The 12,151-nt window shown below is 39.9% G+C and overlaps 1 protein-coding gene across 1 annotated transcript in view; it reads left to right on the top strand.

Annotated features, from left to right (window-relative positions):
* The window catches only part of XPO4 (exportin 4), an 80,433-nt gene that overhangs the window by 18,982 nt on the left and 49,300 nt on the right, over positions 1-12,151 (top strand). The window contains exons 2-4 of the mRNA XM_059818660.1: positions 4,840-4,945; positions 9,531-9,672; positions 9,936-10,074. Of these exons, the coding sequence (XP_059674643.1) occupies positions 4,840-4,945; positions 9,531-9,672; positions 9,936-10,074 (387 nt within the window). The remainder of the gene's footprint in view (positions 1-4,839; positions 4,946-9,530; positions 9,673-9,935; positions 10,075-12,151) is intronic.

Here is a 12,151-nt window from a genome sequence, read left to right as displayed (position 1 = left end):
GAGGACTCAAGCCTGTATTTACCATAATTTGGAGAACCTCAATCTCCAGCTCTTTTTTTTTTTTTTTTTTGGCAGTCGTCTTTTCTGACTGTGAGGTGTTAAAGGTATTTTCTACTTTCGACTTCACAGACTATTTTCTCCTGAAGTTTAGTATTTCTGCTCTTTTCGAAAAGATATTTTTTCCCACTGGCTCACTGTTGATGGCTTGAGAAGAATCATCACAATTATTTGTGTTCTTCAAAGAAGAAGAGTGAGAAGGGTAGCAAAGACCTTGGCTTTCCCATACTTTTTCCTTGAGCAGAAAAACCATAGTAAAGGTTTTTCACAACCACACAGAGAGGCTATGGGACTTCTGTAATCATATGCAGGATTTAGATCTTATAACATATGCTTATTGGCTTTGTTACAATTTTGTCATCAAATACCTTACCTTAGTTTTTTTTCTCCCTTTTGTTTTTGTTCAGACTAGTGATAGCAGAACATAATGAAGTAGCTGGTTTACATGAAAGGGAAGGAGTTACATTACTTTCTTATTAGTTGTCTAGGCTTTCAGATAAGTTTAGTGGTCCTGAAAGTATTAGTGCTACTCTGCCAGAGTGTTTCTAGTCTTGTCTTTTTTCGGTTTCTCTTTCCCTTGTGTTAATAATCGTCATTTGAGTCATTAGTCCTGCTGGATCGGATCAGTAGGCACTGCTGTTCCCATTCTGTATCTAGACAGCCTTGGTAGCTGAAAGGTTGTAATTTTATTTATAATACTGAGTTATATAGGAACTCTATTCTTATGGGGCAATATCTTGCTATGCTAAAACCAGAAGGATGGTCGTTGTCCTGGAGAACTTTTGTAGGTAACTTGTAAGACAAAAGAGAGAGCAGATCTTGGGTGTTAGCGGCAGCATGGGGCAATGCAGAAAGGAAAGGAGTATAGCTGGAAATAGTTTCAGTATGCAAAAAGAGCCTGATTAAGACCAGTGTGGTCTGATGAATTCTCTGTAAGCTGGAAGGTAGAGAAGAGTTTGAAGGAGACAATTGGAAAGAAAACTGAATGTGTAGGTGTTTTTGGGGGACCTTCCAAGCGTGGTGTGTACTTGGGGTATGTTTCTAATTTATTGTGCCGAGGGGATGCTGGGCACTGGCTTCCAGGTCTCCAAGGCTCACCTAAGCCAGTGTTCTTGTAATGTGAAACTTGTACCCAGAATATGTATATGCTGGGCTCTCTAAAGACTTAAGTTAGCTGGACTTTACTTTCAGTGTACAGATAACTACTGTGCAGTGAAGGCAGTAGACTGTGAGCTTTAAGCTCCCTCTGGTGGCTATATAGTACAGGTTAAAGCTTACCTGTTGCACTCGTCTGTTCTGGACAGTTTGAGAGTCTAAGTGCGCAACGTATTATTAAATTGTTGTGATTTTTAAAATTAATACAGGAATATGATGTGCTGTATGCTTTTCCAAGGTGCTAAAGATCATCTGTAATCAGACTTCAGAGAAGTAGAAGAGTTAAAATAATGTAAAGTTAGAGGCTTCTTTTCTAGTTATTGTAAGCATAAGGGGGTATTTCCCATAAAACTTCAATTCCGTCTTTTTTTTTTTGATGATGCCATAATTTGCTGCTGATGTCCCTGAAAGTGCCCATAAGTATTACAGAACACTGAAAATAGATACGATTTCTATATGACAAACTCAAATATGCTTTGTTAATGCAAAATCAGTTCAAGATCAGGTAGCCCTGATTTGCTGCTCTTGCTCTAAGAATGTGAATATAAATGACCCAGACTTGCAAAATATTATGCTTTGTCACTTACACCCAAAGGATTCCTTTTAACTTGGCTGTAATTAGTGAGGTTTGACAAGACTGTAGAGCTGTGAACTGCAAGGTCAGTACTGCTGAGAGGACAATGTCACTCCACTCCTTTTCGCCCCTTTGTTGCACTGGCTCTGGCACTTGCCTGACTTCTTGATGCTTACTAAAGTAAGAAAAGAGTGTTCATTCCATTCCCCTTCCTCCCCCCCCCCCCCTTTTTTTTTTTTGGTGGCCTAGTTGATAGAAGGGATAATGCAAGGAGGTGACAAGACCATGCAGGTGAGAGCAAGAGAGGAGTGAGACCTCTCCTTTTGGTAGCAGAGAGTTACTAAAATATGTCACTTGTCTCAAGAAGTTTGATTCTTAGTTCTCACAAAACTTCACTGACCAAAGCTGTGTGTTCCTTGAGATTTCAGAGTATTCACATGGCATTGTACAGCAACAGAGGCTGTAGATTAAATGCACTTAAAATGGTAATTGGTGCTGAAAAAAGCAACCTGTCACCAGCCATTATGTCCTATACTGTGCTGGCACAGGCTTCCGTGCTGGCTTATGGTGAACCAGGCTGGGGGACTGATGCAGATGAAAATAACCTGCCTTTGGTGGGATGGTTTTTGGTGATCACTTCCCCAGTCTGGTTCTCTGTGCGTTTGCAGAAAAGCTTGCACATACAATGGGGAAAAAAGTGGGGACTTCTTTTTGTTTGTTTGGTTTGGTTTATTTGCATAGCACTGACTGAAGTGTATGTCAAGCTGTTGCTGTATAGGTCATTCCTGCGTTTTTGATAACCTGCTCCAAATATTCTTCTAGCATTCAGTACAGCTGGCTCTGTTGCAGTGAATGTAGCTAGAGTCCACGTAGAAAGTACTGTCCTTCAGACTGCAAAAAGCATGGGTGGTTGGCAACAGCTCCTGCTGATGGCTGGCTGCATGCAGGAGAGTTGAGCTTTTATCACAGAAGTGTCGTGTGCCCCAATTCAGTAAGGCTGCTTCTTTACAAGTTTAGATTTGCTTAAAAAGTTATTAAAAATTTGGGTTTCTGCATTGAGTTGGATTTAGCTGAAGCTCCGTGTTCTGGAAGGATTCAAGTACTGCCATGGAGCTTACTTCTGTGTCAGTTGTTCAGCAGTGCGTAATGCCCCAAATATCTGAAAGCTTTTCTGTGTGTGCATCTGTGTGCAGCCTGCTGACCTAGACCCTGAGACACTGCTTCGAGCACATGGAAGACAGACTTGAACTGAAGGCACGCTGCCATCTACATGTGTGCACAACCTAACACGAACTGCTGCCTGCCCGGAAGGGGGCATGGACAAACACTGTTTTGTCCCCAGAGCTGGTAAGGTTGAGCTGTCCTGTATACATTCAAATCACTGTCCAGGGAGGTCCTGCCCCAAATTGGCTATAGCAGAGCAGGTTTGTGAAGGGACAGCACATTTATTCTGTATTCATGAGGCTTTTTTGTAGTCACCTTCTTCCACTTCTTTTTTTTGCTCCCTTCCCAAAGCATTCATAATATCTGCACTGGTAAAGTTGTGAGAGTCAGAAATTTGCAGTATAAGAAGGAGAACAGCTGTTTATTAGGACCCTCTTGATCTGAGGATCAGCAATCTGCTTTCCTTTGCTTCATTTAGATTATTGAAGAAGTGATTGAGGAGCAGCAGCTTTAATCAGTGGTGTTATTCACTCATATTTGAATCTTCTGTTGTCGGTGTTTTGTCAAAGGTGAAAGAATTAAATCAAATTTGATATGTTTTATTTACTGGAAAATATTTCTCTTAGCATAAAGACCAAGGTTTTTAACTTAAGGTCTTCATGCTTTTATTCCCAAAGCAGCAGATACAAATGAAAACCAAAAGATAACATGGCACATATGTTCTCCTCACATTGCCAGCGACAGGAGTTGAGTTTGGAAATTGAGCTGCAGTTCAATAACCTACTCTGTCACCTTGACGCGGCTCTGTAGTTTTTATGCAATCTTTCTGTGTGTGCATGTTCTTTCTCAAAGGTGTATCGGTTCCGCTTATGTTACCTTGTGGTATCAATCCCCTGTAAGAGTATTTTGTACCGTGTGTTTGTTCAGGTAAATTCCAAGTAGCAGAAATTGGAGAATATTAATGGCAAAAGTGGAGAGCAGCACAGTGTTGTGAACAGATGATGTTTTCTGCAGGGTTGTTTTTACCTTGTGGGATAGTGGGGGGGAATCTCGGGATTGCTCAGTGTGGTGAGGCTGCAATACAGGCAGTTAGCTCTCATCTGCACTGCGTAGGCGATGCTCTACCTTGCAACAATCCAGGTTACCACTTAGTTTCGTGCTTTACCTGTAGTTGATTTTCAGGTAGAAACCACCATGGAGCTGGCTTTCAGCAGTAGTGGAGCAGCAGCTGCTACCTGAGCAGTTAAAGTGCCCATGATGTAAGGGGATGGGTATATAAGAGGATGGGCATAGGCAGCTGGGGAACCACTGTAGCCATCCCCAAACAAGCTGACCCCTCTCTCAAATTCAAGCCCTCACTCAGTCTTTAAGATGTCAACTTTAATGTGAGACACTAGAGGGTAGTATGTTACTGCCAATACTTTATTTTAGAACATATCTGTAGTCATGATTTTGTAATCCCTTGAATTCATTATACAATTCAGTATTTTAAAACAAGTGTGGAACTAAAGAAAAAATAACGTTTTGTTTCTGTGACTGAGTGTGGTGTGCAATTATATTTTTGGTTTGAGTAGAAAAAGCATCGGGTTGAATGTAGGTCTGACTTTTATCTTTCTGAAGATGTGTCATTAGGAACACATTACTTAGAATTATTCACTCTCTGCCTGATGTCTCAGTATACACATTTATTTGTGCACAACGTAAATACACAGCGGTATATAAGAAGAGGCCATGACTGAGAAAGAACAGGTAGTTTTACCAAGAGATACTTGGTTTTGATGTTTACCAAGGCAAATATTTATAAGTTCATGACATTGCTTATATGTATTTACAGTCGGGGTGGGGTTTTATTACTTGAATAACTTTATTTTTTTTCTCTTTTCTTTCAGGCACCACCTTCCATGGTCAACAATGAACAACGCCAACATGCTGAGCACATATTTTTATCATTTAGAAAATCAAAATCACCATTTGCTGTTTGCAAACACATTTTGGGTAAGTTTTAATAAATTAAGTTAAGCACGTATCTGTTTTTATAACTGGAACTGTGCTGTTCTTCTGCAGCTGGGAATACGAACATTAGTTTTGATACTTTTTGATGGAGGTGCTTTTTGATGGAGTGTGAAGCCTATTGCTGCCCTTTTGTTTCTGGCAGCTTTGAAGTCTGCAACCTGCAACTTCGTGTAGCTAAGTTCCTAAACTGATTTAATAGATTCAGGTTTTCTCTGCTACATGATTATTTTAATACGGTCTAATCTGTGAAGCTTGTAGAACTGCCTGTACTGCGATTGCTTGGCTTGATGCTTCCCATTGAATCAACCAATGATGCAATGTTATATACTTTTGCCAGATTTTCCACTGGTGCTGAACTTTTCCATGGTGAGAATTTATTTCATGTTGAATGTCTTAGTAAGTTGCTGTTAACAGCCCAACTGTTTGTTTAAAAAAAAGAAGTAGTTAGAAAAGTTTCTGTCCACCTGTTAGAAGCAATAGAATATTGATTCAGAGTTTTGTGGGATTATACCTGTGGAGAAAGAAAAGGTATGTATCACCTTTTATCAGAAATGTCTTGGGTTTTCTTGGGTTTTCTTGGGTTTTAATGGAGATGCTGGTAATGTGATCGTGTTACAAGTCTTTAAAAACAAATCTGTTTTTACAGGTGCTATAGAGACTTATTAGAGTTTGGCAGCTAAATAATCTGAGAATTGCAGGAACAGTAAGCATGTAAGCTCAGCACCCCTGTACTGACCGGATGTGAATGTTGGGGGGAGGCAAGGGGGAAGTTTTAGTGAAAGCTGACTCCGAAACCTGGTGAGGAAAACCTGGAAATCTGTGGAAAAGAACACATATCAAAAACCCAAAAAAGCAACTTTTCTTTCAAAGAAATTACCAGAATGAACAGAAAAATATTAGAATTATGTTTAAAATATGATTTTTTCACACTTAATTCATTACACAGTAACTTTTTAAACTGTTATTTCTAAATTTACTAGATTAGAGATGTACAATTCATGAATACTCTGATGTCAATATTGCAGGCCTAGTAATGTGCTGTTAAATTATACTGTTATATATATAGGAGGCTTTGGTTCCTTTTCTACACCCACTCCCCAACCAAAATTTTTTCTACAAAGAGTTTCTTCTAGTTTTAGTATACTACATTAGTACATCATAGAATCACAGAATCATTAAGATTGGAAAAGACCTTTTAAGATCAGCAAGTCCAGCCATCAACCCAACTCCACCATGGCCACTAAACCGTGTCCCACAATGCCTTGTCCACACGTTCCTTGAACACCTCCAGGGATGGTGACTCCACCACCTCCCTGGGCAGCCTGTTCCAACGTTTGACTGCTCTCTCAGTAAAGAAATTTTTCCTAATATCCACCCTAAACCTCCCCTGGTGCAACTTGAGGCCATTTCCTCTTGTCCTATCACTTGTCACTTGGGAGAAGAGACCAACACCCACCTCTCTGCAACCCCCTTTCAGGTAATTGTAGAGACCGATGAGGTCTCCCCTCAGCCTCCTCTTCTCCAGGCTAAACAACCCCAGTTCCCTCAGCCGCTCCTCATAACACTTGTGCTCCAGACCCCTCACCAGCTTCGTCGCCCTTCTCTGGACACGCTCCAGCACCTCAACGTCTTTCTTGTAGTGAGGGGCCCAAAACTGAACACAGGATTCAAGGTGTGGCCTCACCAGTGCCGAGTACAGGGGCACAATCACCTCCCCACTCCTGCTGGCCACACTATTTGTGATACAGGCCAGGATGCCGTTGGCCTTCTTGGCCACCTGGGCACACTGCTGCCTCATATTCAGCCGGCTGTCAACCAGCACCCCCAGGTCCTTTTCTGCAGGGCAGCTTTCCAGCCACTCGTCCCCAAGCCTGTAGCATTGCATGGGGGGGGTTGTTGTGACCTAAGTGCAGGACTCGGCACTTGGCCTTGTTGAACCTCATACAGTTGGCCTGGGCCCATCAATCCAGCCTGTCCAGATCCCTCTGCAGAGCCTTCCTACCCTCAAGCAGATCAACACTCCCACCCAACTTGGTGTCATCTGCAAACTTGCTGAGGGAGCACTCAATCCCCTCATCCTGGTCATCGATAAAGATATTTAATAAGACCAGCCCCAAAACCAAGCCCTGGGGAACACCACTTGTGACCGGCCGCCAACTGGTTTTCACTCCATTCACCACAACTCTCTGGGCTCAGCTGTCCAGCCAGTTTTTTACTTGTCTAAGCCATGAGCAGTCAGTTTCTCCAGAAGAAAGCTGTGGGAAATGGTGTCAAAGGCTTTACTAAAGTCCAGGTGGACAACATGCATAGCCTTTCCCTCATCCACTCAGCGGGTCACCTGGTCATAGAAGAAGATCATGTTGGTCAAGCAGGACCTGCCTTTCATGAACTTCTGTGATTCTGTGATCTTTTGGATGTCTAGAACTATTACGTCCTTAAACTGCTCATGTGCTATCACCATTGAGAAACCAGCATATTTCCACATGGGGCAAGTTTTTCCTGGCAGTGGCTTCTCCAGTAGGCAGTTGTGATGCTGAGACCTGGAAATGAGAGACTTTTCCCAAGACTTTGTGCTTCATGAGTAAATGTTTGTACAGTCTGGACCAAAAGAACAGCTGGTTAACACCTGGGAGGTGAGAAGGGAGAGGCAGGGATTATGAAATCAGGAACCAGGAAAGGAAACAAGCTGTTCATGATGAATGTTCTTGATGTGTTAAAGTGTACTGAAGCGATATGTGCAGGTAAGGATGGGTAGGAACTAGAGAATCAGAGCAGATGGGTTTTAAAAGAAATAGGAAAAAAATGGTCAAGACAAGAATTGGAATAGACGTAGAGAGAGACAACAAGGATGTTGACGGGAGAGAACATATGAGCAATACATGGAGAACAATGGAGATGATGAGCATAAGGAAAAGGGGAACAGCCACTACCATAAAATTTCTGTAGACACCTGGAGTTGAACCCAGGAAACATGAGGCTCTACGTTCTTCAGCTGTAAGCTTACAGCTCTTAAATGTACTGGCAAAACTTGTTGTCCCATCTTTCTTTAGTAACTTCATGTAGAGAATAATGGTGCTCTGACTAGTTACAAGCTTACACCAGGTGCTGGATGTCTGTGCTGTTCATGACTGTAATTAATCTGCAGTATTTGGTGCAAAGGAGAAATTCCATCCTCTTTTTTTTTTTTATAGCATTCTCTTTTTGTGTGAGCTTTGTACAGTTTGAAAAGCCAAAGACCCAGAAAGTAGAAAATGCCAGAATTAAAATACCCATGCAGGAATAATCTGGCTTATTTTTGTGTGTGTTAGACATACACATTAATCTTTTAAGTGGTTACTTAATTTTCCAAATTAAGCTAAGTAATTTAAAGGTGGTTTGTTTTGATTTAAGCATGTTTACCTGTGTAGGCTTTACAATTGGAGCCTTATTAAATTACTTAAAAACATTTTAGCAAATTGGCTGCTATCTTGGATATAGAACTTGCATATAAAGGGAATACATACTATGAATTTGTATGTATATAATCGGGGTAGAAAGTTTCTTTTGTAGTTATTTAAAGCCCGTCATCCCCTGACTGAGGCTTTCTCAGATAAATCTAGTTTTTTCCTAGTTCTGGCAGGTCGCCCACCATAGCTCAAACTCCACTTCTTGTTCAGGAATTTTACTTCGCCATTTCATATTTTAGGCTTTTGCCACCCTGTGGCTACACCTTTTCCGAATGCTCTTTCCATGTTTCCTACAGAGCTCAGAATGTTTTGAAACTGGCTACTGAGATACTACCTGCTATTTCTAAGTTAAGATTTTTGAAAAGCCAAAGGAACAAAAAAAAAAAAAATATATTCTTGGTAGCTTTCTATCATCATATAAATTAAATTCAAATTCCAGGGGTTTTCTGTAAATTATATTTTGTAGTCACACAAACTGTCACCTTTTTCCATAACATCTTCTTCTAGTTTCTTTAGTGCATTTATATAGAAAGCAATCAGATATTAAGATAATAAGGGCTAGTGATTCCTGCACTTTGTTAGAAAGCTATATTTTGATTACCTCAAGATAAATACAGAAGCTTGAACATAATGCAGAAAACCTTAAATACACCAGTCTGTAAAACTTTTGTTGTAATAATTAAACACAAATGTTATCTTTATGTGTAAGTGGACTTGGTTCTCACTACCATTCATAAAATACATATAATGTTATGCACTGTTGGTTCCAAAGGTAAGCACACGAATGGTAGAAGAATCTTCAGTTCTGGCATGCCTGACAATCATATCTTAATGTATTGTGATTAAATCTGTGATTTTTATTTGTTCCACAGTTGTGTTAGCACTCTGATTCTTGGTTTTTGGCCAGTCTCATCATGCAGCCAAGTTTTCTTCCCCTGAGTCTCTGACTCAAATAATATAGGACAATTTGATAATTGGGTTATTGGTTTCCCTTCCCTTTTGAGGTGTAAATTCTTTGCCTGATTTCATAGCAACAAAATTAACAGTAAATTCCTTTTTTTGTTAGACATACATACATGTATGTCTTCTGATACTCAAATTGCCTTTGTTTTTCCCCACAGAAACTAGTAAAGTGGACTATGTCCTTTTTCAAGCTGCTACAGCGATAATGGAAGCAGTTGTAAGAGAATGGATTCTCTTGGAAAAAACTAGCATCGAGTCACTGCGAACATTCCTTCTAACCTATGTCTTACAAAGGCCTAAGTAAGTATAGAAAAAAACACCTCTGAACATGTAGGATTTGGCATAAAGTCTGGGTTGTCCTTTTGTTTCCAAGGGTAGCAGCGGAAGACCATTTCAACAATTATTTGTCTTCCATTCTTAATACTTAGTTGACTTTTGTAGAGTTGTCAGCTTTCCCTTATGAATTCACACAAAATCTTTGAAAAAAGAAATTAGTTTAAAATTTTATTGGACACTGATGTTCAAAATTATTTACAAACATATTTTTGCAATGTTGTTTACAGCCTTCAAAAGTATGTTCGGGAGCAGATTCTATTAGCAGTAGCGGTGATAGTGAAACGGGGATCATTAGACAAATCAATTGACTGCAAAAGCATTTTTCATGAAGTCAGCCAGTTGATCAGCAGCGGTAACCCCACTGTGGTAAGTATTTAATTTTCTTCTTCAAAATTTAAGCAATCTGTATCAGCAGCATAAGCTATATACTTAGTGACTATAAAATCTTGTATACTTCTCTTACCTAGAAGTAAAAATTAGTAGTTAAGTTGATAGCTATTCAAGCAATCATTTACCAAGTTGAAGATTTTTGAATAAGAATGTTTGGGGACCAGTAGTAGTATGTGAAGTTCTTTGGTACACAATTACACTGTATTTCTCAGGGAATAGGTTTATCTCAGTTGCTGCTTTAACTGTCACTATTGTGATGGGTTTTTTTTTCCCCCGTTTCTCTGGGTTTCTTTCATAAAACAGCATGATCTAAAATGGATTTTCCATTAGCTAGCAGGTTCTCTACACACTCTGTTGCCCTTCCATCTCTGCAGTGCTGCACCCTCCTGTGGCTCAGCTGTCGGAATAGGTTACTCAGCAAGAGGCATAGGCCTCTGCTGTTCTCTGGGAGATAGGTGGAGAGCAAGGGGTGTGAGGAAGTAAAATGTGGGCTGGAAATGCAAAACTTACTCTAGATTTAATGTCATACTGCTAGGGGTAAGTGTTACCTTCCATACTGAGCTTAAAGTGGAAACAAGGTGTCCAATATCTATCTATGCATTTAGTGAAATTCCGTTTGCTATGCCAGGAGATAAGTTTAGAATAGGTCATAATAGAGGCATGTAACTAGAGATTAAAGAGAGGTGATTTTTTCTCCTACCGAATGCAAATCGAAGATTCCATGCTGAAACTTTTAAGCTTTTCTCAAACAAAACAAACCTTGAGGGAATGGACTCATAATGTTGCTGAGCATTTAGAGCAGCAGTTGTACTAGACATGAGTGGCAAATGTTTAACTCTAAAAATTGGATCAAAATGTACTAGAAGTAATGCAGCTCATGTCATGGTCCTAAAAATAGTGTGTCACCTCTGAGCACAAGTGATATCCCTCCAGGGTATGGAAATTTTGTTTATACTTCTAAACCTTAATTTCACTGTCACTTAGCTTAAGGAGAACATTTCAGCATTTTTCATTGTGCATAATTTGGATAGAAATGGGTCTTTGCTTAGGAGAACAATGTTAAATTCATGCTTTTTTCCAGGGAACATAGCCGTGTTATTAAAATGGAATTACAACTGAGATTTTCAAGTTTTTTTGCGTGCTGGTGTATATGCGTATGTAGTTTATATGATCTTTCCATAAAGATACAAAAGTGAATAGAAATCTGGGTGCTGACAGAGAAGTCCTCTCTGCACTAACTCTTGCACAGTCCAACTTCTGCAGTTGTATTCTGTGCATGCACTAATATACAGACTCACTACCCTGAACACAGCATACAGCAAGTTGAGACTGCCAGCTGTAAGTATATCACCCTGGGCTTGCTGCAGAACAGAGTGTGTCACAGAGGAGCTCTGGCTGGGGGAAGGGACAACATTTCACTCTCCTCTTCTCCAAGTTTCACTCACTGCCACCATACAGAGACCAAGTTTGGCTCAGCTTTTCATTTCCCTTTATCTACCCCCTTCACAAATATTACTTTCTCCATAGTTTTTCCAAAGTATTTGTGCTCAGGTTTTAAGAAGAGTATTTAAAACTTCTTTAGTATATAAAGATGTTTTCTATTCCAGTATGGTAATACAATGTACTAGTAAAAAAATTACATGTGATGCTGCTGGAACATCTTTTCTGTAAGGCGCAGTATATCTTTGTTAGTCTTTCGCAGGCTGGTTATAAACACACGCTCCCATGTACGTATGAGGTTTTATAATATAAAATAGTTCTCATTCATAAAAATGTTCTTGTAATCTTCTGAGACTCTGCTGCAAGAGAAACTGTGGTACTGGCATGGCTTCATATGACCCAGGACTTGGCATACACAATAATAAAGCAGTAATAAAATTGTGTGTTAGCACAGTACCTGCCACAAATGAGCTCTGAGTGGGTTCAGGGCATGCCTTTTGTACAAATAATAACTTTGAAAGGTTGTATGAAATAATTCATACAAGGAATTATCTACTTATCTTTTCAAATATGGCTGGGTGTTTTTACTAGTGTCTCTAGTTTTCAGCCATGC

Source organism: Gavia stellata, chromosome 1 (assembly GCF_030936135.1).
Source record: "Gavia stellata isolate bGavSte3 chromosome 1, bGavSte3.hap2, whole genome shotgun sequence".
Lineage (NCBI taxonomy): Eukaryota > Metazoa > Chordata > Aves > Gaviiformes > Gaviidae > Gavia > Gavia stellata.
Note: the sequence above shows the minus strand (reverse complement) of the source record. Positions and strands in the feature narration are given on the sequence as shown.